This window comes from Aquarana catesbeiana, linkage group LG13, assembly GCF_042186555.1.
Source record: "Aquarana catesbeiana isolate 2022-GZ linkage group LG13, ASM4218655v1, whole genome shotgun sequence".
Classification (NCBI taxonomy): Eukaryota; Metazoa; Chordata; class Amphibia; order Anura; family Ranidae; genus Aquarana; species Aquarana catesbeiana.
The window spans coordinates 198,982,279-199,009,574 of NC_133336.1; the positions used below are offsets into that span (position 1 = coordinate 198,982,279).

At 44.6% G+C, this 27,296-nt stretch overlaps 1 protein-coding gene across 1 annotated transcript in view; it reads right to left on the reverse strand.

Moving 5' to 3' along the window:
* Nucleotides 1–877: 877 nt before the first annotated feature.
* The window catches only part of LOC141117607 (uncharacterized), a 116,185-nt gene continuing 89,766 nt past the window's right edge, over nucleotides 878–27,296 (reverse strand). The window contains exons 9-11 of the mRNA XM_073610540.1: nucleotides 26,347–26,378; nucleotides 23,404–23,475; nucleotides 878–1,944 (exon numbers count right to left, since the gene is read on the reverse strand). Of these exons, the coding sequence (XP_073466641.1) occupies nucleotides 23,446–23,475; nucleotides 26,347–26,378 (62 nt within the window). The 3' untranslated portion in view covers nucleotides 878–1,944; nucleotides 23,404–23,445. The remainder of the gene's footprint in view (nucleotides 1,945–23,403; nucleotides 23,476–26,346; nucleotides 26,379–27,296) is intronic.

The following is a 27,296-nucleotide window of genomic DNA, read 5'->3' on the forward strand; positions in this document are numbered from 1 at the left end:
AGTATTTTATTTATTTTTTCTTAATCCTATTTCATCCTTTACATTTTATAATTTAACAAGTTGGTACTGGTTTTCTTCCCTCCTCTTAGAGAGTCACTATCTTTTGTTTTTTGTACTCACCAGTAGGGATGAGCCCGATGTTCGAGACGAACGTAAGTTGACTCGAACATTGGGTGTTCGCCCGTTTGTCGAATTGCAAATATTATGGGGCGGTCGTGGGAAGTTCGAGCGCTGCGGAACACCCCATAATGCACTGCGAAATTGCAGTGCATTGACGTCTCGCAGCAGAGCGCACTGTGATTGGCCAAAGCATGCACCTGAAAAAAAAATATATATATATAGAAACCGCACTAGGGAAACCAAAGTAGTGGTGGCAAAATAATTACCAACCATCCACTAGATTGGGAGCCGCAATAAATATGTACAACATCAAATACAAAAGATATAATGGAAAAAATAAAAAATCGCGCTACCCATAGATAACTAACCAAAAAATGTGCAATTGATACTGAATGTGATCCCAAATCAATATACAATCCTATGTGAAATTGGTCAGCAGTGCAAATAATGCATATAAGTGACTAAATAAATACCACATGAGAAACAAACAAGAAAAGAACATATGAAGTGAATTAGTGTTAAACACTAAAATTCATTGGCAATTAATAAATTAATTGGCAAATAATAAATTAATAAGTAAAACACACTAGGTGCACAAATAAAATTAATGTAAAAAAAAATATATAAACAGTGTAATATAGCATACACCAGTGATTGGTGAAATAAAAGTCCATGAATAGAGAACGAACTGTTTTCAAACACCGTGTGAAATTCACCACCAATATCAACAGGAATGCGCCCTTACCAAAACACTGTGGATCAGGGAGAGCATGTATTAAACCATAGACTGGCTCCACAGGACAGCAGGCAATATCCCAGGTACTGGAAGGCCACCTCACAACCACTCAGATCAGCATATGGATGACATGGTACATGGAAGAAATAGACGCTCCAAATAGTGTAAAACCAACGACAATTTATTATTTAAAAAAAGTAATGCACTTACAAAATAGTAGAACAAGAGAAGCAGAAAGTCTGATGCGCCGACCAGAGCGCAAGCAGACAGCCTGTTCCTTCTGGATACACGAATGGAGTACGAGGTGACGTCAGTGCATCGCTTGGACGGGACCTCCCCCCGGGCCAACCACCAGTTCTAGACCTTCTGTTCCCCCGGTAGCCCAGATGAACAATAGAGAAATGAGAAATCTATATTGACAGCCTCAGCTGTGCATGTTTCCCTATGAGACTGTATAGAGGGGGTGTGTTCATTCTCTCCACTCAAATTACACTCATTGGCTAATGGTAAGCCCAATCGCAAGGCCGTCTTAGAAAAATGTGATGTCTAACGCAACTGGCCAAGTATGGAATGTGCAGATTAAACATGATGGCTGAAGACAGGTCAATAAAGCTTGTGATCTCACAGATGTCAGTGGATATCACAGTCCTATTCCAACTGCGCACATCTAAGGTCTTCATTGAACAGTACAGCGGAGAGAGTGCTGTTGTTCTTTGCTAAAGTGACAAACCTACGAGCAGCAATCACACCTAATATTTTTGTGGGGTATTGATGAACTTAGCTGCCTTGCCCTCAAAATGGCTCATCTGCTTGAGAGTTATTTCCAATGATATCCACTGCAGACTCGTGACCATGTGAGATGCTCTCTGTATTCTAGCTTCAGTGGATTATAGAGGAAGCATGGCCTTTTTTTGTTTTTTTATTAGTACAGTTGGAGTCTTGCCTGGATGGCATTGCTTAGCAATTAGCTCACTGATGGGTTCCAGAGTTTGCTTCACATAAACATGACTTCAAGTTGTCCAGTCTGGCGGTAGATGAAGGCCCCATCAAATACTGACCACCAAAAAGTAACAGGTTGTTCATTTGCTCTAGAAAGAGAAAAGAAAAAGTAAAAAACATAAATATAAAAAGATTACATTATTATTGTTAATACCCAAAGTTGATATTTCTGCTATGGAAGCTTGCTTATTGAATGCCACCCCAACCCAGCTTCTCGTCTTTTAAAGACTACAAAAGATATATCTTCCCCATTGGGCGTCTGCCTGTGCTATATCTGACCATAGCCCAGCCATTGCAAAAAAACACAGTCTCACTTCTTATTCGGCACTGTATGTGTTGCAAAATGGTTGCCACACGTAAGCCGACATTTCATTGACTCCTGGGGAAAATAGGAATTATTATTTGATACCGATATAGCAAATTTGGGTGCAATGATCCTTCAACAGTTTAGCGCAGCCTAGAATAGGATAACAATAAGTTCAAGGCTTACTTTGATTGGTTAAGTTGGACAAGTGGGCAGATGATGTCTCAAACTTCACCTTGGTCAATCAGAGGAAGCCTTGTATTTCATTGATAAAAATAAAAGGCTTCTCCTAAATGGCAGAGATGCAGCACAGGCGACTTTATCTACATCTGACATCAAAGAGGAAGTATATCATACTGTTGCATCTTAAGCTGGCCACACAACAATAACTGCCCGACTCCATCGATTTTTTTTATGTTGGATGGGAACATAAAAAAGCCCCCACCCCCCCATGCTGATGGCATGTGACCTAGTATGGTTCAGGAGGGGGGGGGGGCGCTCACTCCCTCATCCCTCCCTTTCCTGACCTGCCGGGCTGCATTCCTGGATAAGGGTCTGTTATGGATTTTGGGGACCCCACGCCGTTATTTTCTTTCTTTTTTTAAATAGCCGGAGCAATTGTAACCGCGAGTCAATTTAAATGTGATTTGACTTGGTTTATTTTCTTTAGAAATGTCATTTTTGCTGCAGCATGTGTTATACATACTACAGATGCGTCACTTTACAGACAGACTAAGAGGACCCCCCAGGCACTGTATTTAACCACTTAACCACTTAAGGACCGCCTAACGCCGATTTACGTCGGCAAAGCGGCACGGGCAGGCAAAATCACGTTCGGACCCCCCCCCGGTGCCCGAGGCGGTCCCGTTCTGTTCCCCGGCGATCCGAGATGAGGGGGAGGCCATCCGTTCGTGGCCCCCCCCTCGCGATCGCCGCCGGCCAATGGGAACATTCCTTTGCTGCTGTATGCTAAACAGCAGCAAAGGAAATGATGTCATCTCCCCTCGGCTCGGTATTCCGTTCCAGCGCCGAGGGGAGAAGACATCAATGTAAGTGCACAACACACTACACACACAGTAGAACATGCCAGGCATACAAAACACCCCGATCCCCCCCCCCGATCGCCCCCCGATCCCCCCCCAATCACCCCCCCCCCTGTCACAAACTGACACCAGCAGGTTTTTTTTTTTTTTTTCTGATTACTGCATAGTGTCAGTTTGTGACAGTTACAGTGTTGGGACAGTTAGTATTACCCCCCTTTAGGTCTAGGATACCCCCCTACCCCCCCCCTAATAAAGTTTTAACCCCTTGATCACCCCCTGTCACCAGTGTCACTAAGCGATAATTTTTCTGATCGCTGTATTAGTGTCGCTGGTGACGCTAGTTAGTGAGGTAAATATTTAGGTTCGCCGTCAGCGTTTTATAGCGTCAGGGACCCCCATATACTACCTAATAAATGTTTTAACCCCTTGATTGCCCCCTAGTTAACCCTTTCACTACTGATCACCGTATAAACGTTACGGTTGACGCTGGTTAGTTCGTTTATTTTTTATAGTGTCAGGGCACCCGCCGTTTATTACCGAATAAAGGTTTAGCCCCCTGATCGCCCGGCGGTGATATGCGTCGCCCCAGGCAGCATCAGATTAGCGCCAGTACCGCTAACACCCACGCACGCAGCATACACCTCCCTTAGTGGTATAGTATCTGAACGCATCAATATCTGATCCGATCAGATCTATACTAGCGTCCCCAGCAGTTTAGGGTTCCCAAAAACGCAGTGTTAGCGGGATCAGCCCAGATACCCGCTAGCACCTGCGTTTTGCCCCTCCGCCCGGCCCACCCAAGTGCAGTATCGATCGATCGCTGTCACTTACAAAACACTAAACGCATAACTGCAGCGTTCGCAGAGTCAGGCCTGATCCCTGCGATCGCTAACAGTTTTTTTGGTAGCATTTGGTGAACTGGCAAGCAAGCCCCAGGCAGCGTCAGGTTAGCGCCAGTACCGCTAACACCCACGCACGCACCGTACACCTCCCTTAGTGGTATAGTATCTGATCGGATCAATATCTGATCCGATCAGATCTATACTAGCGTTCCCAGCAGTTTAGGGTTCCCAAAAACGCAGTGTTAGCGGGATCAGCCCAGATACCTGCTAGCACCTGCGTTTTGCCCCTCCGCCCAGCCCGGCCCACCCAAGTGCAGTATCGATCGATCACTGTCCCTTACAAAACACTAAACGCATAACTGCAGCGTTCGCAGAGTCAGGCCTGATCCCTGCGATCGCTAACAGTTTTTTTGGTAGCGTTTTGGTGAACTGGCAAGCACCAGCCCCAGGCAGCGTCAGGTTAGCGCCAGTACCGCTAACACCCACGCACGCAGCATACACCTCCCTTAGTGGTATAGTATCTGAACGGATCAATATCTGATCCGATCAGATCTATACTAGCGTCCCCAGCAGTTTAGGGTTCCCAAAAACGCAGTGTTAGCGGGATCAGCCCAGATACCTGCTAGCACCTGCGTTTTGCCCCTCCGCCCGGCCCAGCCCAGCCCACCCAAGTGCAGTATCGATCGATCACTGACACTTACAAAACACTAAACGCATAACTGCAGCGTTCGCAGAGTCAGGCCTGATCCCTGCGATCGCTAACAGTTTTTTTGGTAGCGTTTTGGTGAACTGGCAAGCACCAGCGGCCTAGTACACCCCGGTCGTAGTCAAACCAGCACTGCAGTAACACTTGGTGACATGGCGAGTCCCATAAGTGCAGTTCAAGCTGGTGAGGTGGCAAGCACAAGTAGTGTCGCGCTGCCACCAAGAAGACAAACACAGGCCCGTCGTGCCCATAATGCCCTTCCTGCTGCATTCGCCAATCCTAATTGGGAACCCACTGCTTCTGCAGCGCCCGTACTTCCCCCATTCACATCCCCAACCAAATGCAGTCGGCTGCATGAGAGGCATTTTCTTTATGTCCTCCCGAGTCCCCCTACCCAACGAACCCCCCCAAAAAAGATGTTGTGTCTGCAGCAAGCGCGGATATAGGCGTGACACCCGCTATTATTGTCCCTCCTGTCCTGACAATCCTGGTCTTTGCATTGGTGAATGTTTTGAACGCTACCATTCACTAGTTGAGTATTAGCGTAGGGTACAGCATTGCACAGACTAGGCACACTTTCACAGGGTCTCCCAAGATGCCATCGCATTTTGTGAGACCCGAACCTGGAACCGGTTACCGTTATAAAAGTTAGTTACAAAAAAAGTGTCAAAAAAAATATATATATATATAAAATAAAAAAAAATAGTTGTCGTTTTATTGTTCTCTCTCTCTCTATTCTCTCTCTATTGTTCTGCTCTTTTTTACTGTATTCTATTCTTCAATGTTTTATTGTTATTATGTTTTATCATGTTTGTTTTTCAGGTATGCAATTTTTTATACTTTACCGTTTACTGCGCTTTATTGTTAACCATTTTTTTGTCTTCAGGTACGCCATTCACGACTTTGAGTGGTTATACCAGAATGATGCCTGCAGATTTAGGTATCATCTTGTATCATTCTTTTCAGCCAGCGGTCGGCTTTCATGTAAAAGCAATCCTAGCGGCTAATTAGCCTCTAGACTGCTTTTACAAGCCGTGGGAGGGAATGCCCCCCCCCCACCACCGTCTTCCGTGTTTTTCTCTGGCTCTCCTGTCTCAACAGGGAACCTGAGAATGCAGCCGGTGATTCAGCCAGCTGACCATAGAGCTGATCAGAGACAAGAGTGGCTCCAAACATCTCTATGGCCTAAGAAACCGGAAGCTACGAGCATTTTATGACTTAGATTTCGCCGGATGTAAATAGCGCCATTGGGAAATTGGGGAAGCATTTTATCACACCGATCTTGGTGTGGTCAGATGCTTTGAGGGCAGAGGAGAGATCTAGGGTCTAATAGACCCCAATTTTTTCAAAAAAGAGTACCTGTCACTACCTATTGCTATCATAGGGGATATTTACATTCCCCGAGATAACAATAAAAATGATTAAAAAAAAAAAATATGAAAGGAACAGTTTAAAAATAAGATAAAAAAAGCAGAAAAATAATAAAGAAAAAAAAAAAAAAAAAAAAAAGCACCCCTGTCGCCCCCTGCTCTCGCGCTAAGGCGAACGCAATCGGCGGTCTGTCGTCAAACGTAAACAGCAATTGCACCATGCATGTGAGGTATCACCACGAAGGTCAGATCGAGGGCAGTAATTTTTGCAGTAGACCTCCTCTGTAGATCTAAAGTGGTAACCTGTAAAGGCTTTTAAAGGCTTTTAAAAATGTATTTATTTTGTTGCCACTGCACGTTTGTGCGCAATTTTAAAGCATGTCATGTTTGGTATCCATGTACTCGGCCTAAGATCATCTTTTTTATTTCATCAAACATTTGGGCAATATAGTGTGTTTTAGTGCATTAAAATTTAAAAAAGTGTGTTTTTTCCCCAAAAAATGCGTTTGAAAAATCGCTGCGCAAATACTGTGCGAAAAAAAAAAATGAAACACCCACCATTTTAATCTGTAGGGCATTTGCTTTAAAAAAATATATAATGTTTGGGGGTTCAAAGTAATTTTTTTGCATAACTTTTTCATGTAAACAATAAGTGTCAGAAAGGGCTTTGTCTTCAAGTGGTTAGAAGAGTGGGTGATGTGTGACATAAGCTTCTAAATGTTGTGCATAAAATGCCAGGACAGTTCAAAACCCCCCCAAATGACCCCATTTTGGAAAGTAGACACCCCAAGCTATTTGCTGAGAGGCATGTCGAGTCCATGGAATATTTTATATTGCGACACAAGTTGCGGGAAAGAGACACATTTTTTTTTTTTTTTTTTGCACAAAGTTGTCACTAAATGATATATTGCTCAAACATGCCATGGAAATATGTGAAATTACACCCCAAAATACATTCTGCTGCTTCTCCTGAGTACAGGGATACCACATGTGTGAAACTTTTTGGGAGCCTAGCCGCGTACGGGACCCCGAAAACCAAGCACCGCCTTCAGGCTTTCTAAGGGCGTGAATTTTTGATTTCACTCTTCACTGCCTATCACAGTTTCGGAGGCCATGGAAAGCCCAGGTGGCACAAAACCCCCCCAAATGACCCCATTTTGGAAAGTAGACACCCCAAGCTATTTGCTGAGAGGTATAGTGAGTATTTTGCAGACCTCACTTTTTGTCACAAAGTTTTGAAAATTGAAAAAAGAAAAAAAAAAATGTTTTTTCTTGTCTTTCTTCATTTTCAAAAACAAATGAGAGCTGCAAAATACTCACCATGCCTCTCAGCAAATAGCTTGGGGTGTCTACTTTCCAAAATGGGGTCATTTGGGGGGGTTTTGTGCCACCTGGGCATTCCATGGCCTCCGAAACTGTGATAGGCAGTGAAGAGTGAAATCAAAAATTTTCACCCTTAGAAATCCTGAAGGCGGTGATTGGATTTTGGGGCCCCGTACGCGGCTAGGCTCCCAAAAAGTCCCACACATGTGGTATCCCCATACTCAGGAGAAGCAGCTAAATGTATTTTGGGGTGCAATTCCACATATGCCCATGGCCTGTGTGAGCAATATATCATTTAATGACAACTTTATGCAAAAAAAAAAAAAAAAAGTGTCACTTTCCCACAACTTGTGTCAAAATATAAAATATTCCATGGACTCAATATGCCTCTCAGCAAATAGCTTGGGGTGTCTACTTTCCAAAATGGGGTCATTTTGGGGGGTTTTGTGCCACCTGGGCATTCCATGGCCTCCGAAACTGTGATAGGTAGTGAGGAGTAAAATCAAAAATTTACACCCTTAGAAATCCTGAAGGCGGTGATTGGTTTTCGGGGCCCCGTACGCGGCTAGGCTCCCAAAAAGTCCCACACATGTGGTATCCCCGTACTCAGGAGAAGCAGCTGAATGTATTTTGGGGTGCAATTCCACATAGGCCCATGGCCTGTGTGAGCAATATATCATTTAGTGACAACTTTTTGTAAATATTTTTTTTTTTTTTTGTCATTATTCAATCACTTGGGACAAAAAAAATAAATATTCAATGGGTTCAACATGCCTCTCAGCAATTTCCTTGGGGTGTCTACTTTCCAAAATGGGGTCACTTGGGGGGGTTTTGTACTGCCCTGCCATTTTAGCACCTCAAGAAATGACATAGGCAGTCATAAACTAAAAGCTGTGTAAATTACAGAAAATGTACCCTAGTTTGTAGACGCTATAACTTTTGCGTAAACCAATAAATATACGCTTATTGACATTTTTTTTACCAAAGACATGTGGCCGAATACATTTTGGCCTAAATGTATGACTAAAATTTAGTTTATTGGATTTTTTTTATAACAAAAAGTAGAAAATATCATTTTTTTTCAAAATTTTCGGTCTTTTTCCGTTTATAGCGCAAAAAATAAAAACCGCAGAGGTGATCAAATACCATCAAAAGAAAGCTCTATTTGTGGGAAGAAAAGGACGCAAATTTCGTTTGGGTACAGCATTGCATGACCACGCAATTAGCAGTTAAAGCGACGCAGTGCCAAATTGGAAAAAGACCTCTGGTCCTTAGGCAGCATAATGGTCCGGGGCTCAAGTGGTTAAGGACCGTTTCTTTATTGTGAAAGATAATGTTACGCCGAGTAAATTGATACCCAGCATGTCACGCTTCAAAATTGTGCCCGCTCATGGAATGGCGACAAACTTTGACCCTTAAAAATCGCCATAGGCGACATTTAAAAATTTCTACAGGTTACCAGTTACCAGTTTTGAGTTACAGAGGAGGCCTTTTTCTTTCTTTGATATGCGGACGCGACTTAAGTATGCGCTCGCTTCTGCGCATGAGCTCGGTGGGACAGGGCGCTTTAAAAACTTTTTTTTTTTTTTTTTTTTACTTTTTATTTTGACACTGTCCTTTAAAAAAAAAATGGGTCACTTTTGTTCCTATTACAAGGAATGTAAACATCCCTTGTGTAGCAGGTACCTCTCCAGGCTGATTGCATCTATGAGGGAGAGAGATGCCTGCTAGCAGCTGTGTGGGCTTTTCACCCCCTTCCTTTTCTCTCACATACACAGAGACGCACAGAATTGCTTGCTCTGTAGCCTCCCCATTGGAAGAGACTGACAGCCAATCCCAAGGAAAGTGCAGCCAAGGGAAATGCAGCAAAGCATTGTGGGCTATGTAGTCTGGAGAAGGAAGTGACTCTGTCAGCTGGATCAGCCCTGAACTACATGACAGACAATGCAAAGCACACAGAACTGCCTACTGGGAAAAAAGGGGGGTTTTAGGAAGTGCTGAGGTACAGTAAATGAGGAGAGGGAAGTGCTGAGGTGAGAGAAAAGAGAGCGGGACAGGTTTTCCACACAGCACTATAGACAGGCCTGTTTTCAGCCTCTCTGGACACCATTCAAATACTGTCAGGAGAAGGTCTGTGTGTGTCCAGGAGTGAGAGACTGCGGCCTATACCTCAGAGAGCTGCATCACCTGCCTCTGAGGGATCTATGGAAGACAGCCCTGCTATTCTAGCAAGCGGACCGGGCTGTGCTTCAGAGTAACTGGAAGCCACCTGCACTTCAGTCATTTGGGAGTGGCAGCACGGCATGACGGCGCCATTTTCACCAGACGGGAGACATCGGGAGGGAAGTCCGGACGAAGCCTCACAGCCTCTGAGTCTATTGTGGTGAGAGGGCACCTGCCCATTCCAGTAGAGTGCACAGTAGAGTGCACCAGACGGGAGACATCGGGAGGGAAGTCCGGACGAAGCCTCACAGCCTCTGAGTCTATTGTGGTGAGAGGGCACCTGCCCATTCCAGTAGAGTGCACAGTATTGCTGAGTGAGTTCTTTTACAGACTGCTGGTGAGACTTGTAGTTCCACGGAGGTGAATCCACTTCTTCACAAGCATCATACAGCTGAACTCTGGGGTTTGTTTGTTCCCTGTGCTGCAAGTTATTTCTTCTCCTTTGCCTTGCGGATTACAAATACTGCAGTTTAAACTACAGGCTAGCTGAAGATATCTAGAGTCAAAGAACTTTTACCATCTTCCTTTTATGCCAAGCTCTGCTGCTCCATGTGCAGGGTTGATTACGGTATTACAACCTAGGGGGAGCCATTTTATTGGGACATCCTAAAAACTTTGCACGGTGTTATTGTGTGCATCTGTTGTGTTCGTTTATGCTGGTCTGTGTGCTGAGGCCTCAGGGGACGAATATCCAATACATGCGTTGAGGTTGTTGGATATTCACCTCCCTGTGTACCTGTTCACATATACCTTTTCAGGTAACGAAGGTACACATTCTGTAGATTGGAATTAGGTGATATTTCCTATCAGTTATAACTTGTGTGTTCATGCCATTTTATTATGTCTATTCTTTATCTCAAGTAAATATTTTTGAGTGGTTCATTGATATTGTGTGAGTCTCTATTTACTACCATAGCTGGTGACGTGACGGAACCCAGGGCCTCTGTAAATATACTTCATGGTTTATCTTTACTGTGTTTCCTCTCCATTGCTGGGTTCCACACTAATATTATCAAGTAGATGTGCCAGAGGCGTTGGGCCCGTTCTTGGGGTTAATGCCCGTACACACGGTCGGACATTGATCGGACATTCCGACAACAAAATCCTAGAATTTTTTCAGGACGGATGTTGGCTCAAACTTGCCTTGCATACACACGGTCACACAAAGTTGTCGGAAAATCCGGTCATTCTGAACGCGGTGATGTAAAACACGTACGTCGGGACTATAAACGGGGCAGTAGCCAATAGCTTTCATCTCTTTATTTATTCTGAGCATGCGTGGCACTTTGTGCGTCGGAATTGTGTACACACGATCGGAAATTCCGACAACGGATTTTGTTGTCGGAAAATTTTAAATCCGATGGAAAATGCGTGATGGAGCCTACACACGGTCGGAATTTCCGACAACAAGGTCCAATCACACATTTTCCGTCGGAAAATCCGACCGTGTGTACGGGGCATAAGAGGCAGAGTACAGAACCAAACATACATTAACCACCTCAATACAGGGCACCTTCACCCCCTTCCTGCCCAAGCCATTTTTCAGTTTTCAGCACTGTCGCACTTTGAATGACAATTGCGCGGTCATGTTACACTGCACCCTAATGAAATTTTTATCATTTTTTCCCCACAAATAGAGCTTTCTTTTGGTGGCATTTGATCACCTCTGCGGTTTTTACTTTTTGCGCTATAAACAAAAGAAGAGGGACAATTTTGAAAAAAACACAATATTTTTTACTTTTTGCTATAATAAATATCCAATTTTTTTTTTTTTTTTTAACAAATGTTTTCCTCAGTTTAGGCCGATATATATTCTTCTACATATTTTTGGTAAAAAAAAATTGCGATAAGCGTATATAGATTGGTTTGCGCAAAAGTTATAGTGTCTACAAAATAGGGGATAGATTTATAGCATTTTTATTATTTATTTATTTTTTACTAGTAATGGCGGCGATCTGCGATTTTTATTGTGACTGCGATATTGCAGCGGACACATCGGACACTTCTGACACATTTTTGGGACCATTCACATTTATACAGCGATCAATGCTATAAAATTGCATTGATTACTGTGTAAATGTGACTGGCAGGGAAGGGGTTAACACTAGGGGGCGCTCGAGGGGTTAATGTATGACCTAAGGATGTGATTCTAGGCTATGTGGGGGAAGGGGCGTGACCGGATGCCGTTGTGAGCGGGTGCGCGTGTGAGCTCTCTCCTAGCTCCGGCCTACATGCTGCTCAGCCCTGTCCCTAGTAGCTCAACCCAGCCTGCTATCTAGCTTGCTGCCGGACTATTGGTTACTCGACCTGCCTCCCTGCCTCTGATGATTGCTCCCTGCCTCCGATGGCCACTGTGACCGGCCAGCTGCACCTTATCTTCGGGAGTGGGGGTGTACCATCACCGCTGCACCGCGCTGCCGTGTACTGGCCTGGTTTCTGCCCAGCTCGCTTCTCGCACGGGCCGTGTTGCGGGCCCCCCCCCCGCTGTAGCTGGAGTGGTCGCTTAGCAACGCCCGGGGCTCCAGCGAGAGCCGAGAGAGCCTCCTGTGATCCAGGCAAGGAACCTGGGAGCCTCAGCCAAAACGCCCTGCTTCAACTCCAGCGTCGGTCCCGGCCTCCCTCCCCTCGCTTCAGCCACAGCTACAGCAGTAGACGCCAGCTAACGGCAACAGACACCAGACGCACGTGGAGAGAGCTGCCTTGAAGCACTTCAGGACAGGTACGAGAGCTTTTTGGCTTAGTTTAAAAAGCCCTGGGGCTGTAGAGGAGGACTTTATGGTACCCTGTAAAAACCATACCCTGCCATACCTGCTAACGCTACACACCTTTACAGTAGTTGGTAAATGAGTTTCTGAAAGTGCAAAAGAAGGTGAAGCAGGGAGAGAGAGGGAAGAGGAGCGCAGAGCGCAGAGAAGAGTGTAAAGAAGCAAGGAAAGCGGTGGTTGAAGGGGGAAGGCAAGAAGGGAAAGAAAGAAAAGAAGAAAGTAAAGAGAAGTCCAATTAAGTCAGAGTTGGGGCCCCAAAGTCGTCACGGTTACCTCAGAGGGCGTGTTGCAGGGGGAGCGATAGTAGTAGCCTTTGGGCATATCACTCAGTAGATAAGGGGCAAATTACTGTTGGAACCTCGCTTTTTCAGTGTCCCCAATGATGACCAGGAAGAAGGGAGAGGAGCCCCAACAGTCAAACGAAAATACAACAACACAGGCAGCCCGCTCTGTTAAGGATAAGGGGGCCCTGGCAGCGTCAGCCCCCCTAGCGGCGACAGCTGCAGCAAAATTAGAAAAGTTTGTGCATACCCCTGCTCATACCCCCGTTAAAGGTAATCAGCTCCCTCATGAGAAGACACAGACAGGTCCACCTGGGGATCGGAAAAGCGTGGGCAGAATGTCAGCAGCTCCAGCTGTACTATCGGCTGGTACTAAAACCACATCAAATAAAAAAAGCCCAGAGATAGCCCCCCTGGAGAAAGTAACTGTACCAATCAGCGGTGCTTCATCTGGTCCTACTATAGCAGCTGAACCAGAACCCACATTAAAGGAGGTACTAGCCACAGTGAACTCATGTAAGGGGTCTTTGAACGACCTGTGTGACCAACTGGGGGGCCTCAAGGTAGAACTACGCTCTATGAGCCAGGAGCTTCAGAAGGTACTAGAAAGGACAGCCCTTATAGAAGAAAGACTGAGCCAACTTGAGGATACAGTGTTTCCGATGCAACGGGAATTTAAGAATATACAAACACAGTTTGAAACGTATAGAAATAAAATGGACGAAATGGAGAACAGAATGCGCAGATGCAATGTTAGGGTCTTGGGTCTCCCTGAGGGAAGTGAAAGCCCCCGTCCTGAAGTATACATGGAAAATCTGCTTAAGGGATTCTTTGGGTCTGATACATTCTCACCTTACTTTGCCATCGAGAGGGCGCATCGAATCCTCACTAGGCCTACCGCATCAGGGGGACGCCCTAGACCAATGATTCTTAAGCTGCTCTGCTACAAGGATAAGGTGGCGTTAATGCAAAAATCAAGAGAGAAAGGAGATATCTCCCACAATGGCAGCAGGATTTCACTGTACCCCGACTTCTCCCCGGAATTGCAAAAAAGAAGGGCAGGCTTTGTGGAGGTGAAGCGTGCTTTATGGTCCCATAAAATTCCATATGCCCTGCTATACCCAGCGCGATTGCGGGTAGAAGTTTTGGGGACAGTCTACTTCTTTGATGCAGCTGACAAGGCCTCAGCATGGCTGGAAGACTACAAAAAGAACTTATAATCCTAGGAAATCAGGAGAGCTGCAAAAGAGGAGAACGAAAAGGGCAAATTAAAATGTTGCAGTATTAAAAGATAAATAATGGGATGGGGCTGGGGGGCTGAGGGAGGGTTTATTAATTTCTTGTTATTTAGTGTGAGCCGGAGGTGGGGGGGAGTGTGGGTTGATGAGTTTGTGAAAGTTTTAAATGTGTGATGGTACACGATCAAGGCTGCGGGGTGTTTTGTTTTGCTTTTTTCTTTTGTTTTACTACTCTAGGGTTCCCCCTAAGGATGATGACATAAATATAGGGAGGGGGGGAGGGGGGCAGGAGGAGGCTAACGGGTGGGTATGGTTGGTATTAGGTGTGATAGGGAGGTATGGGGTAGATTGGGTCACAATAAAAGCTCCTAGGGCCAGCCGAAACAGGCATGGGTGGGGTAAGGGAAAGTCGCTAGATAAAGAGTTAACTAGTCCCCATGTGGGACCCAAACACATTAGTAAACAGAAGCAGGGGGGGGGGGAGGGTAATAAACTAAATAAGGGATTGTGTTACTCATATATGCATGCGGAGAGAATTGGAGTAGTGGAGGTTTGGGGGGGACAGGGGGGGAGGGGTTTTTCCCTTCTCCCTTTTCTCCTCGTGCCCCTAAAATATAGTTCCAGCACTGATGGTAGGCCTAGGAATCATAGAAGAGTCATAATAAATGTTAAGAAGCTTGGCGTGTTTAAGTGGCTTATATTGTATACCTCACAACATGGTTGTTTCTTATTCTCCTGCTAAAAATTTTTTTTTGTTTTCTTATTGATGCTTAGTGTGATTGGAATAGGTTCATGGAACGTTAGGAGATTGGGCGATCCCGATAAGACAACTGCTGTATTATCAGAGTTGGAGGCCCAGGGTGTTGATCTGCTCTGCTTGCAGGAGACGCATCTGACAAACGAAACCAGGACAAAATTTGGGGGTAGGAAATTCCAATCGCAATTCCACTCTGTCTACTCCTCCTACTCGAGAGGAGTGAGCATATTGATTAAAAAAGGGGTGTCATTTACCTGCAGGAGTGCGCGGATCGACACGCTGGGCTGCTATATTTTTCTACACTGCCTGTTAGACGGTAGAGAATTTGTTATTGCAAATATATATATATCCCTCCTCCTAGTAAGTTGGAAATCCTATACTATCTGTTAGAATATATGGAGAACAAGACAGGGATCCCATTGATCTTGGTTGGCGACTTTAACACAGTCCTCGATAGTCGGCAGGATAGACTTACACCTAGTACCCGGACAGGGAGGGCAATGGAGGGTAGGCTTAAGCAGTTTTTAGAAGAAGTGGGGTGGTGCGACCTGTGGAGAATCCGCAACCCAAATGTTAGACAATATTCTTGCTATTCAGGGACGCACTACACACTATCTCGAATAGACCTAGCCATAGGCAATAAGGAAGCGCATCCCCTAGTACATAAAATAGACTACGGCCCAAGAGGATTATCAGACCATTCACCCTTTAAACTGCTGTTACGCACCGGGGATAGACAAATATATAGGCCTTGGTCAGTAAACCCAGTATGGTTGGAGGTAATAGGGAACATGGAAGAAATTTCTACTTGTCTAAAGGAGTTCATGTTGTGTAACTCAGGCACAGCGGCAGGGGGGGTGGTCTGGGACGCTCTAAAGGCCTTCCTCAGAGGGCTCTTAATCCAGCAAATAGCAAGGGCAAAGCGGAAAACAAAAACGCAGGAAGATCGCATTAGAAAGGAGGTTACAGACCTGGAAAGGCAGTATGTTTTGGGCCCCACCATAGAGCTAAGGGAGTTATGGGTTAAGAAACAACAGGAATACAAAGCGGTAACAATGAGAAAAGCTAAAAATAAAAGACTTTTCCAGAGGCAGAGATTTTTTGAGGAGGGGGAAAGAGTGGGCCGTATGCTGGCCGTAGTGGCTAGTACCAACTCCCTGTCCTCAACAATCTCCGCGATTAGATCCCCAAAGGGGGAGATCGTGACGGATCCTGTGAAGGTCAGGGAGATATTCTTCGACTTCTACAGTTCCCTGTACAAATCGAAACAGCCCACAGAAAGAGAGCACTGGATAAACTACTGGAGGGAATTACATTACCAACCTTAACCACACTAGATAAAATTAATTTAGAGGCCCCTATAACCCTAGAGGAACTAAGAAGCGCTGTGGCTGCTATGCCCAATCATAAGTCTCCAGGCCCAGACAGACTCCCCCTGGAAATTTACAAATACTATGGGGAGATTCTGCTCCCCACTCTCCTGAGGACACTAGAGGAGGCGTTCACAGGCGGAGGCCTCCCTTCCTCAATGTCAGAGTCTAATATTACACTTATCCAAAAGGAAGGGAAGGATCAACTAGAGGTAGCGTCATACAGACCAATTTCTTTGCTTTGTTCGGACATCAAAATCCTAGCAAAGGTATTAGCAACCAGACTAAGCAAATGTATTAACAAACTGATACACCCAGACCAAACAGGATTCATCCCCCATAGGTCTACCAGTATTAATATTAGGAGAGCATATTTGAACTTGCAGACCCCAGTTGTAGACAGGGACCCTAGAGCAATTATGTCTCTGGATATTGCTAAAGCTTTTGATAGCTTGGAGTGGGGCTACCTCTGGGGAATAATGGACAAATTTGGGTTTGGCCCGATTTTTGTCAATTGGGTAAAAATCTTGTATAGTCATCCATCAGCTAAGCTAAAGATCAACAACGAGTATACAGATAGTCTGACATTGGAGAGGGGCACAAGACAGGGGTGCCCGCTATCGCCCCTCCTGTTCGCCCTGGCAATGGAGCCGCTGGCGGAGGCTATAAGAAGGGCACCGGGCTTACGGGGTTTTAGGAGGAAGGGTAGCGAAGAAAGAGCCGCACTTTACGCAGACGACGTCTTGGTATTCCTGGGTGATACGGGTCCATCTCTGGAAAAAACGATGCAACTGGTAGAAGGATTTGGGAAGGTATCGGGCCTAGTAGTTAACTGGGACAAATCTTCATTACTACAGATCGACCCAATCAATAACCCCCTCCTTGATGGTCTCCCTGGGCTAAAAGCAACCGATAGGATAAAGTACCTGGGAATAGTAATGGCTAGCGACCCCAACGATTACATTCGGGATAACCTGGTCCCTCTACTTGCAAAGTTTAGAAGAAAATGCGACATCTGGTGTCGGCTTCCCCTGTCGCTGGCAGGTAGTTCAAACTTGATCAGAATGATCTGGCTGCCACAAATTCTCTACATTCTCCATAACTCCCCGGTATGGATCGGGAGAAAATGGTTCATAAAAATAGACTCTTTATTTAGGGATCTTATCTGGAAGAAAGGCCAGGCTAGGATTAAATTGCAGATACTGCAGCGACCTACCTGGGAGGGAGGTTTAGCAATTCCCCATCCGTATGGATATTATCTAGCTGCCCAAATGCAGCATCTAGGGGGCTGCGAATTCTTGGGTGAACCAAGTGCTAGCAATAAAATAATGCTGGAAGGCAGCCCACACAGACGCTTGGTAGATGCACTCGAGGCCGGCTCTCTCCAGAGAAAATTACCAACATTTAAACTAGTAAATAAGACCTGGCAGACAGTTAAGAAGATCATGGGGTACAGGGGCATTACTGAGTATTCGCCCATATGGTCTAATGAATCCCTGGGGGAATTAAGGGCTATAGAAAAGAACCCTGTTTGGGAAAGCCATGGAATCTATAGACTAGCGCAGCTGTACACCGACACTAACCTGAAATCCTTTATGGAACTGAGAACGAAATTTGGAGTCCCATACAATACATTCTATAATTATCTGCAGATCAGGCACGCTCTGAGTACCCAATTTAGGTCCTCCCCTATGGAGCGAAGTAAAACACTGCTTCTAAATAAGGTTGTTAAAGAAACAAACACTAAGGGGTTGATTGGAGTCATGTATACACAGCTAGTGGACAAGATATTGGCTCAAGGTGTGTCTGTTGGGTCCAGAGTGGGTTGGGAGGCGGACATGGGGGAGCTGTCGGACGCCCAGTGGAAAAAAATACTGGAATTTGGGCAGATGGTGTCCGTCTCTCCCTCACAGAAGGCCTCACACCTACTCCTTCTACATAGAGCATACTACACCCCTAGAAGATTATATAGATTTGGGAGTAGACCAGACGACAGATGCCCTAGGTGCTGCAGGACAGGGGATCTCATACACATGGTTTGGAGATGTCCAAAATTGGTAAGATACTGGACGGAAGTGGTCAGGACAATAAACCGCAGATTCAAAGTTAGCTTGGAGTTAGACCCCAGGGTATGTGTGCTGGGACTGGTGGGAGATAATATGGGTCACACCAGCACAACCACTGCCATAGATAGATGCCTATATCAGGCGAGAAAGCTGATAGCACAATCCTGGCTCTCAAAAAAAAACCCCATCTATGGAGGAATGGCTTAAAACAATGGATTCCTTGGTCTGGACAGAAAGGACAGTATACACTAAAAAAGGGAACTACAGAAAATTCATTGGTATATGGAAGCCCTGGCTGCAGGAGCTGAACACTCGATATTTATTCTGAATCAACTATCCTAGAACCTCCGACGAATGCGGGGGCGAATAATAGCCCAAGCTGGAAAAGCCAGAGTGCTGGAACAGGCCCCATTGGGGCTTAAACAATTATAGTATGCCGCGAGTCCTAGTGTTCTCGATCCTAACTTATGCGCTGACTATAAGATAAGGGAGGGGAGGGGGCTGGCAAGGGGATTAGAAGATAAAGGGGGGGGCGGGAAAAGTAGGGAGGTTAAGGGAAAGGAAAAAAGGGGGTAAAAGTAGCACACTGTAAAATACTACCACTTATATATATATCAACGTTTGCAATCACCATAGGGCACAGCAGACATGCGAGGTATTGTGTTTTACTATAGTGTTCGAATTATGTCTTACTGTTTTTGATAAATGCACTTTAAACCTAATTTGCCACGTAAAGTATGTAATTTTTTATATTGCTACAAAAAAATAAAAGTAATAAAAAAAAAAGATCCAGGTAAAGATTTTTTTTCAGACGTAATAAAAAAAATGTGATGAATGGGGGCCCTGCATTTATGTTAATGTTTTGTGTCCATACGGTATCCTGTACACTGTATAAGACAAAAATATAATTAAGACACTTTGTATGGAATATATGTTGAAGGAGTCCCATACAGTGACATGCTAAGTGGAATACAATTGCTGTTTTATCTACAATGTACATTCAAGACAGTTTGTATAATATATTATCAAAATAGAGTCTACATTAACATCTGTAAGGTACTATCACTTTTTTTTTGTAACACAGAATTGTTAAGACAGTACACAACTGGTTTTGGCAACAGTGTAACACAGCTATTTCTTCATTTATGAAGCAACAGTTTCTTTTGCATGAGTTTGTGTCAAAAAATAATTACAATCATTCAAAGAAGACATCCATTTATTGATTAATTTGTTTTCACCAGTGAAATCAATAAAATGATACACCTCAAAAAAAAAAAAAAAAAAAAGGAGGTGATTCTAACTGTGGGGGAAGGGGACTGACTGGGGGAGGTGACCGATCGGTGTCCCTATGTACAAGGGACACGCCATCGGTCTCCTCTCCTCTCTGACAGGACGTGGATCTGTGTTTACATGCACAGATCCACGGTCCTGCTCTGTTACCCGGCAATCGCGGGTGCCCGGCGGACATCGCGGCCGCCAGGCACGCGCAACGGGTCCCGAGCGAAGCAGCGGGCACGCGCGTGTGCCCCCTAAGGGCGAGGACGTCATATGAACTCCGCCCAGAATAACAGAAGCCTCGTCCCGCCGTGATATGACGGTGGGCGGTGGCTTAGTGGTTAAGCAGCTCCTCCGGGGGTAGCGCAACACTTGTAATAGAAAAAAAGCATGGCAGGACATCTTAAATGTGAAATATTGGGTCAAAAAGACGTTATATTTACACTAAAATGCAATTTAAAAAATTTAAATGTCATTTTTTTTTTTGCAATAATTTTTTTTTTCCCCCCATTAATGGTGTAGAGCCCAGTGGGGGCCATCTTTCCCTCACTCGGCTCAATGGCTGTCAGGGGAAAGGACGTGATGGTGGGAGGGGGGGGGCCCTCTCTCGCCCCTGATAAAAGTGATCTTGTGGCGAATCCGCCGCAGACACCACTTTTATCTGAAAACAGACCGCCGCTGAAGAAGAGGATACCGGGGTTATGGCAGCTAGCAGCTAGTTGCTGCCATAACAACAGTATTTCTTTTCAAACAGCCGACGTACAACTACGGCAGGCGGTCCTTAAGTGGTTAAAGGAATTATTCATTTCTATTGTTTCACTTACAGTGGGGTTCCCACTGTAAGTGTAACAATAAAAATGAAAAATTCCTTTAAAGGATAACTCCACTTTTGTGGGGGGAAAAAATTGCAAAAAAAGAAAAAATAATATAGTGTATATGTAGCACTAACTCACGGTGGAGCTGCTGATTTCTAGCGGGCTGTTACTGTCACCTTTTTTACCTGTAATTTCACCAACACCAACTTAGAGTCCATGCTGAGCTTATTATCGGACAATATAGGCACCAGTCACTTGGGTACGTTTCCAATGCTTTAATAGGAGATAACTGGAAGAAGTTGCAGGAAAGAGGTAGAAGAAGAGTTGCAGGGAGATTCAAATACCTTTTCTTGGTGTAGCAATAAGGAATTGAAATCTCAGGGATGAATGTATCCTCAATTCAGGATTGAATCTTTGCCCGCCCAGGTAGGTCTCTCTCACTAACCTAGCAGCCGGAACGCAGCACGAACAAAAGTCTCTGCCACAGACTTGGGTAGAACAAAACTGCACGATCCTCTGCCACAGGATGTAGTAGTTTCCGATGAACAGCAAACACAGTACCAGAACCTTTAAGCCGACCCAGCAGTACTTGTGCGGTAGATTAATTCAAGATGCGTCCTCCAATCGAGTCACCAGGCCCTTCTTAAGACCAGCCTCGCATGGTCCCTTCCAAAATGGGTCCTCCCCTGGATCTTCCCGATTGTCCGGCTTCTTCCCGCAGGACAGACAGCACAGGACAGGACCATCCCAGCTATAGCAGGCCCCAGAGAGGCTTCTGGGCTTATCCACGCGGCTGCAGTGACGCAACCCTCCAGCCCGGAGGGCTGCAAGGTTTGGACTCCCGGCCCTGGGGGCCGCGAAGTTAAGACTCCAGACCTCCACTCTCCCTAAAACACGGCGTCTGTCCCATAAATACCCTCTCCCAGAATGCAACCCGGAGGACCACCTCCGCCGAGTTGTCTATGGGACAGAAGAGCACTCATATACTTTAGCTTGTTGCTTTCCAACACCGACCCATGGCGACAACGACACCCACAGGCAGAATGCGGAACTGCATGTAACACAGCCAAGCTGGAACAGAGGCTAATCTAACAATAAATTGAATCTGAACTATGTACAATACAGGTGACCCATTAAATTTACCTAAGTGGTAAATTAGAAAATCTACCAGCGCTACATATACAATTGCGACACAAGTCATATTGCAATTGAATGTTATTAAAAATGACCTTTCCTTTTCAATCTGCAACCACTGTAATTTTTTAAATGCAATATGGCTACCTGGAATTGTTCTGTTCACAGAGTGTGTACTGACCACTCCCCAGAAACATCATTTCCTGCTTGTGTGATTGGCTCACCAATTTTCCCAGAAGACTGCACTAAGATACAATTTAGATTTAAGGCATCCCCTGCAACAAAAATGTCATTTTTGGTGAGATACTCCCTGTAGGAACACGTCTAAAGGGATGCAGGCCCAGCAGATTTCCTCATTAGTGCTCTGCAGGTGCACAGCTGACTAATAATTATGAAACCACTCCCATTAGACTCCCACTGAGCACAGAGACACAGAGGAACAAACATTGATTTCTTCAGAACAACAAAAGTTAGGAATCTGCAAAAAGGTTGTTAAAATCCTTTACAATATACATAAATCACCCAGGGGGAATGTTTTTTTTTCTCAACAAACGTGAAGTTATGCTTTAAATAAAGTGCCTGGGAGGTCCCCTTAGTCTGCCCGTAAAGTGGCGCTTCTGTAGCATGTATAGAATATGCTACAGCAAACATTAAATTTCTAAGGAAAAAAAATGCATGAAATGACATTTAAATTGCTGGCAATACATTACCATTGTACCCCCCACCCAAGTCCATATCAGGCTCTTTGGGCCTGGAATGGATAATAGCAGGAACCCCATGCCAAAATTTAAAAAAAAAACAATGTGCCCCCCCAAAATTCATAACAGACTCTTATCCGAGCACGCAGCATGCAGCCCAGCAGGTCAGGAAAGAGGGGGATGCGAACACACCCCCCCTAAACCATACCAGGTCACATGCCCTCAACCTGGGGGGTGGGTGCATTGGCGCAGGGGGGGCTCTGCGCCCCCACCCTAAAGCACCTTGTCCCCATGTTGTTGGGGACAAGGGCCTCTTCCTGACAACCCTGGGCTGTGGTTGTCAGGGTCTGCGGGCGGGGGGCTTATCGGAATCTGGAAGCCCCCTTTAACAAGGGGGCCCTCAGATCCCACCACCCCCCCCAATTTGAATGGGTATTGGGTACATAGTACCTGTACCCATTGATCAAAAAAGTGTCAAAAAATAATAAAAAAACACACACACAGTTTTTGACAAATCCTTTATTAAAAAATTAAAAAACAGTGTCCCCCGATGTAGATCCATCGTCAATCACGACGCCCACCGACCCAAAAAAAAAGAAAGAAATTGCTCTTGCTGACACAGAGGCTCTATGCCTAGTGCATTCTTCTCCGTTTGACAGTTCTTTTATAGGTAAGGGGCGGAGCCACCTGTCTATGTCACCCAGTGGCACCACCCCCAATGTCATGGAGGGCATGTGAACTGGTATGGTTCAGGAAGGGGGGGCACTCGCATGTCCACCCCCCTTTCTTGACCTGCCGGGCTGCATGCTCGGCTAATGGTCAGGTATGGATTTTGGGGGGGGCCCCCATGCTGTTTTTTTATTTTTTTATTTGGCATGGAGTTCCCCTTAAAATCCTTACCAAATTTGAAGGGCCTGGTATTGACTGGGGGGGGATGTTGTTTAACATTCTTCTGTTGCCGGGCAATGCCGGCATTCTTTTCTTTACATTCATCTGTCATTGGGGAAGCCCGCTGTCAGATGATGACTCATCGGTTGTTAAGGACGCGGGCGGCCGGCTTAACAACCGGCTATTACTTCACATAGAATTCGAATCGGTCGATCTTATTTCAATACCAATCCGAACTCTAATCGTTCTGAAAAGTTTGAATTCGTTAGAAAATTAATAAACGGAACTAACTTTAACGAAAATTAAACGAAATTTACCGAAAACGGAACAATTTCCGAAAACTAACAAAACAAATTCCAAAACGAAACGAAATTAGTAACATAACAAAATTAATCCAAAACGAAACTAAACAAGTTTTTCCGTTCTGCACCTGTCTAAATTTACTTTTACCTGGAAGGGCCTAATATCATGGAATCATTGTAAATGATTGATCTATTCCTCTTCCTTTACTCCTTCCTCATTCTGTCAAAGGCAAAAGAAAACACATGATAGATACCTTCGCTCTGCAATTATCACCTGGACATTTAACTTTAAAATAACTGCACAGTTGTCTCAGCGGAATCACTAATTTTCTTTGCTTACCAAAAGGTGAGGGACATACAGGCTAAACAGTTGAGTGTGGGGATGAAGGAGAGTAATCCACTATTCTGAACCCCTTTGCACCCAGTCTTGCATCACAATAAATGGGACTATATGCCCAAGGGTGGGACAGACTTCCCAATCCTGTGACCAGTGTGACCGGCTGTCACAATATTTTCATGATTGGGAGCCCGTCTCGCCACCCCCCCAATCATAACTAAAGACCGCAAGCTAGAGTATCTATGACAGCTTGGTCACTGTGCTGGGAGCACACAATGACCATGGTCTCAAAATAAAAAACTTCTAGAAGCCATCCATATGTGTGGCATGTGGGTGTTAAAGCCCACCATCTTTGTCATTGCACATATGCATTATTTGGGCGGAGTTTAAATTACATAAAGTTGCACCAGTAATTTGGGTTCAGGTCTCTGATCGTTTAATTCCAGATACAGTATAGCAACCCTGTTCTCATAGTATACTTAGAATTTATTCTGGAGATGGATACAAAGTAGGATATTTAACCACTTCAATACCGGGCACTTTCCCCCCTTCCTACCCAGACAAATATTTAGCTTTCAGCGCTATCGCGTTTTGAATTGCACGGTCATGCAACACTGTACCCAAACTACCTTTTTTCCCCACAAATAGAGCATACTTTTGGTGGTATTTGATCACCAAGCATTGTTTTTTTTATTTTTGCGCTACAAATAAATCTTACTGAAAATTTTACATTTTGTTTTTTGTTTCTGTTACAAAACTTTGTTAATAAGTATGTTTTCTCCTTCACTGATGGGCACTGATGAGGCAGTACTTATTAGCACTATTGAGGCGGCAATGAGGAGGTGGCACCGATGATGAGGCACTTATATGCAGCACTGATGGGCACTGATAGGTGGCACTGATAGGTGGCACTGGTGGGCACTCATAGGTGGCACTGATGGGCACTGATAGGTGGCACTGGTAGGTGTCACTGGTTGACACTTATGGGCACTGATAGGTGGCACTGATGGGCACTGATAGGCACTCATGGTCGGCACTGATAGATGGCACTGTTAGGCAGCACTGATCAATTGGCACTGGCAGGCATCACTGATGGGCACTGAGTGCCATTCCTTTTGGGCATTGTTTGGCATCCCTGGTGATCATGGGTGGGCATCCTCGGGAAGACTGCGCTGATAAGCAATCAGCACAGACCCCCCTGTCAGGAGAGCAGCCGATAAGCTATCCTCTACTCGCGTCTGTCAGTGCAAGTGGAGGAAAAGCTGATAAACGGCTCTTCCTATTTACACTGTGATCAGCTGTGATTGGACACAGCTGATCACGTAGTAAAGAGCCTACGTCAGAGGCTCTTGACCAAGATCAGAGATGCGGTGTGTCAGACTGACACAGCACACCACCGATCTCCTCGCTGCGCGCCCTCGTGGGCGCGCGCTGGCTTTTTATCCTGCTGAACGTCATATGACACCTAGTCAGGATAACTCAACCACTTTCTGGCCATCATTCTGCATACGGAGGGCGGGAAGTGGTTAAAGAAGCAGTTTAGAACTGATGGGACTGGGACCACTGGGACTTGTGCCACTCTCACAATGGTTTTAGCCCATTAGTAATAGGTAGTGGTAGAGGGGTGCTTGACATGGATTTTCACGGCTTATCAAACTGTGGACAAGGTCATTGCTTGAGTCCAATTGACCTGTATTCAGCAGCTCACAACAAAAATGGGGACTCCCCCAGGAGACGATATTTGCCCGAGTTGATAAATATAAGTGTAATAGATGTGACAAGTTGGGGTTTCTTAGCTCAGTGGTAGTGCAAAAACAGTGAGTGAGTTTACTCCACACCAGATATAGTTTTCAAGGCTTTCCTTTCCACTTTTAGTTAAATGCACATCAAAACTTCACACAGGTATGTCTTCCCACTCAGGGAGTTCTCACCATCACTGCAAAACATAATATTCAGCCTCCTGGCTCTCTTGTGGCAGCTTTACTGCTCCAAGTACTTCTTCGGGGTCCCTCCTGAACTTTAATACCTTTTTGGTCCTCTTGACTATGGAATGCATGTCAGGGTTTATGCACAGACGCTGCACCTCAGCTCTGCATCTTCCTTACAGCTTCCTAGATGTTTCTGTCCCTCGTGGACATTCTCTATAGCTTCCTAGCTGCTCATCTGTCCCTCATGGACTTCCTCTCAGGCTCAGGCACTTCTCTGTCCCAACCTGGACACAATGCATGGTGCATAGCAGCACCTTACACTGCTCCCTTCACACACTCTGACCTCCCTCGGTTGGGTGGGGCTCAGAGCTCTATCTCTGGTTTGCATAAAAAGCCAGCACATGCCTGTGCCATCAGTGTGCTCGCTTCTCACACAATCTGGCGTAAACCACCATTTTACAGAGTAGCACGGGGTCACCCTGCTACATAGGCCAAAGATGAAAGATAATAGATGAAAACTCATCAAGTCCAAAACTATATTGTTTAACTGGTTATAACAAGAAGAGCAAGGGACAGCCAACATGTTTTTTTCGTGAGCCCCCGAAACTCGTTGGCTGTTGCTTCCCCTGCTTGTTTTAACCAGTTGAATAATAAAGACCTTGGACTCCTAAGGATTTTTCATTGGGCACTCTTGTTGACTTATTGCAGTAATAAAAGATGGATTCTTTTTTTTTAAAGAAATTCAATTTCAGACAAAACTATTTCATTTTGGAAAAATAGAGAAAAAGAATTATAAGAATTTGCATTGATAAATGTATTTGCTTACCTGGTGAGAATTGTTGGATAAAGGTACCATCTCTTTGAAGGGAAAAATAGAAAAAATTGGTTACAGTACTCAAAATGTCCAAAACTTAGCAAATGTGAAGGATACACTTTATTATGTCATCTTAAAAAGAAAAAAAAATGAAGTCTTCCCTTTTTAAACAGTAGTGTTTTCTCTTTAGTATTATTTTTTACCTAGTTTGTTTATTTTGAGTAGAATTTCAGTATGCAGCAATGCACATTTTTATACTTGTCCCCTGCCTCAGCTTTTGTTTTTCATTATACCCATATCTGAAATTTTCTACTTTACAACCGTAGTGAAAAAGATGTTACTTGACCATCCTTCATTTTTAATCTTGTGAAATGGTTAGTGGGAGGGGTTAGGTCGGTGAAATCAGCACATTGCTGCTGTGACACCTACGGCAACAGTTTTTGACATTTTGCAGACATCTTGACTATCTAAGTTTTGCAACTTTATCACGTGTTAGTAATCCTCACAACTACTTTGTGCATCAAAGTGGATTATACCGTGTTTTGTTCAGGACAAATTGGGCTTTTATTTGGTAGTAAATGGTAATCAATATCTCCTGATTCTTTTTTATTATCAAACGAAAACTGGGCCAAAATAGTAAAAAAAAAAAAAACATTTTTTTTTTAATTTAGCTGTATATATCTTGTTACTACCATAACCTACCACCAAAGAACAATTCAAAATAAATTCTCCTGTTCCTGAAGAATCACAGCGATACCACATGTGTGTATGTTATTTGTTGTTTGTACCCGTAGTACAGCTCAGAAGCATTTTGCTTTTAAAAAAAATAAAAATCCTAGCCAAAATATACTGACCCTGACCTTTGACCCGAACACTAACCCTGGCACTAATCTAGATCAAACCTTGATCTAGTTATTTTTTTCTTTATTATTTATTTATTTATTTTTTACACACACTTTTTT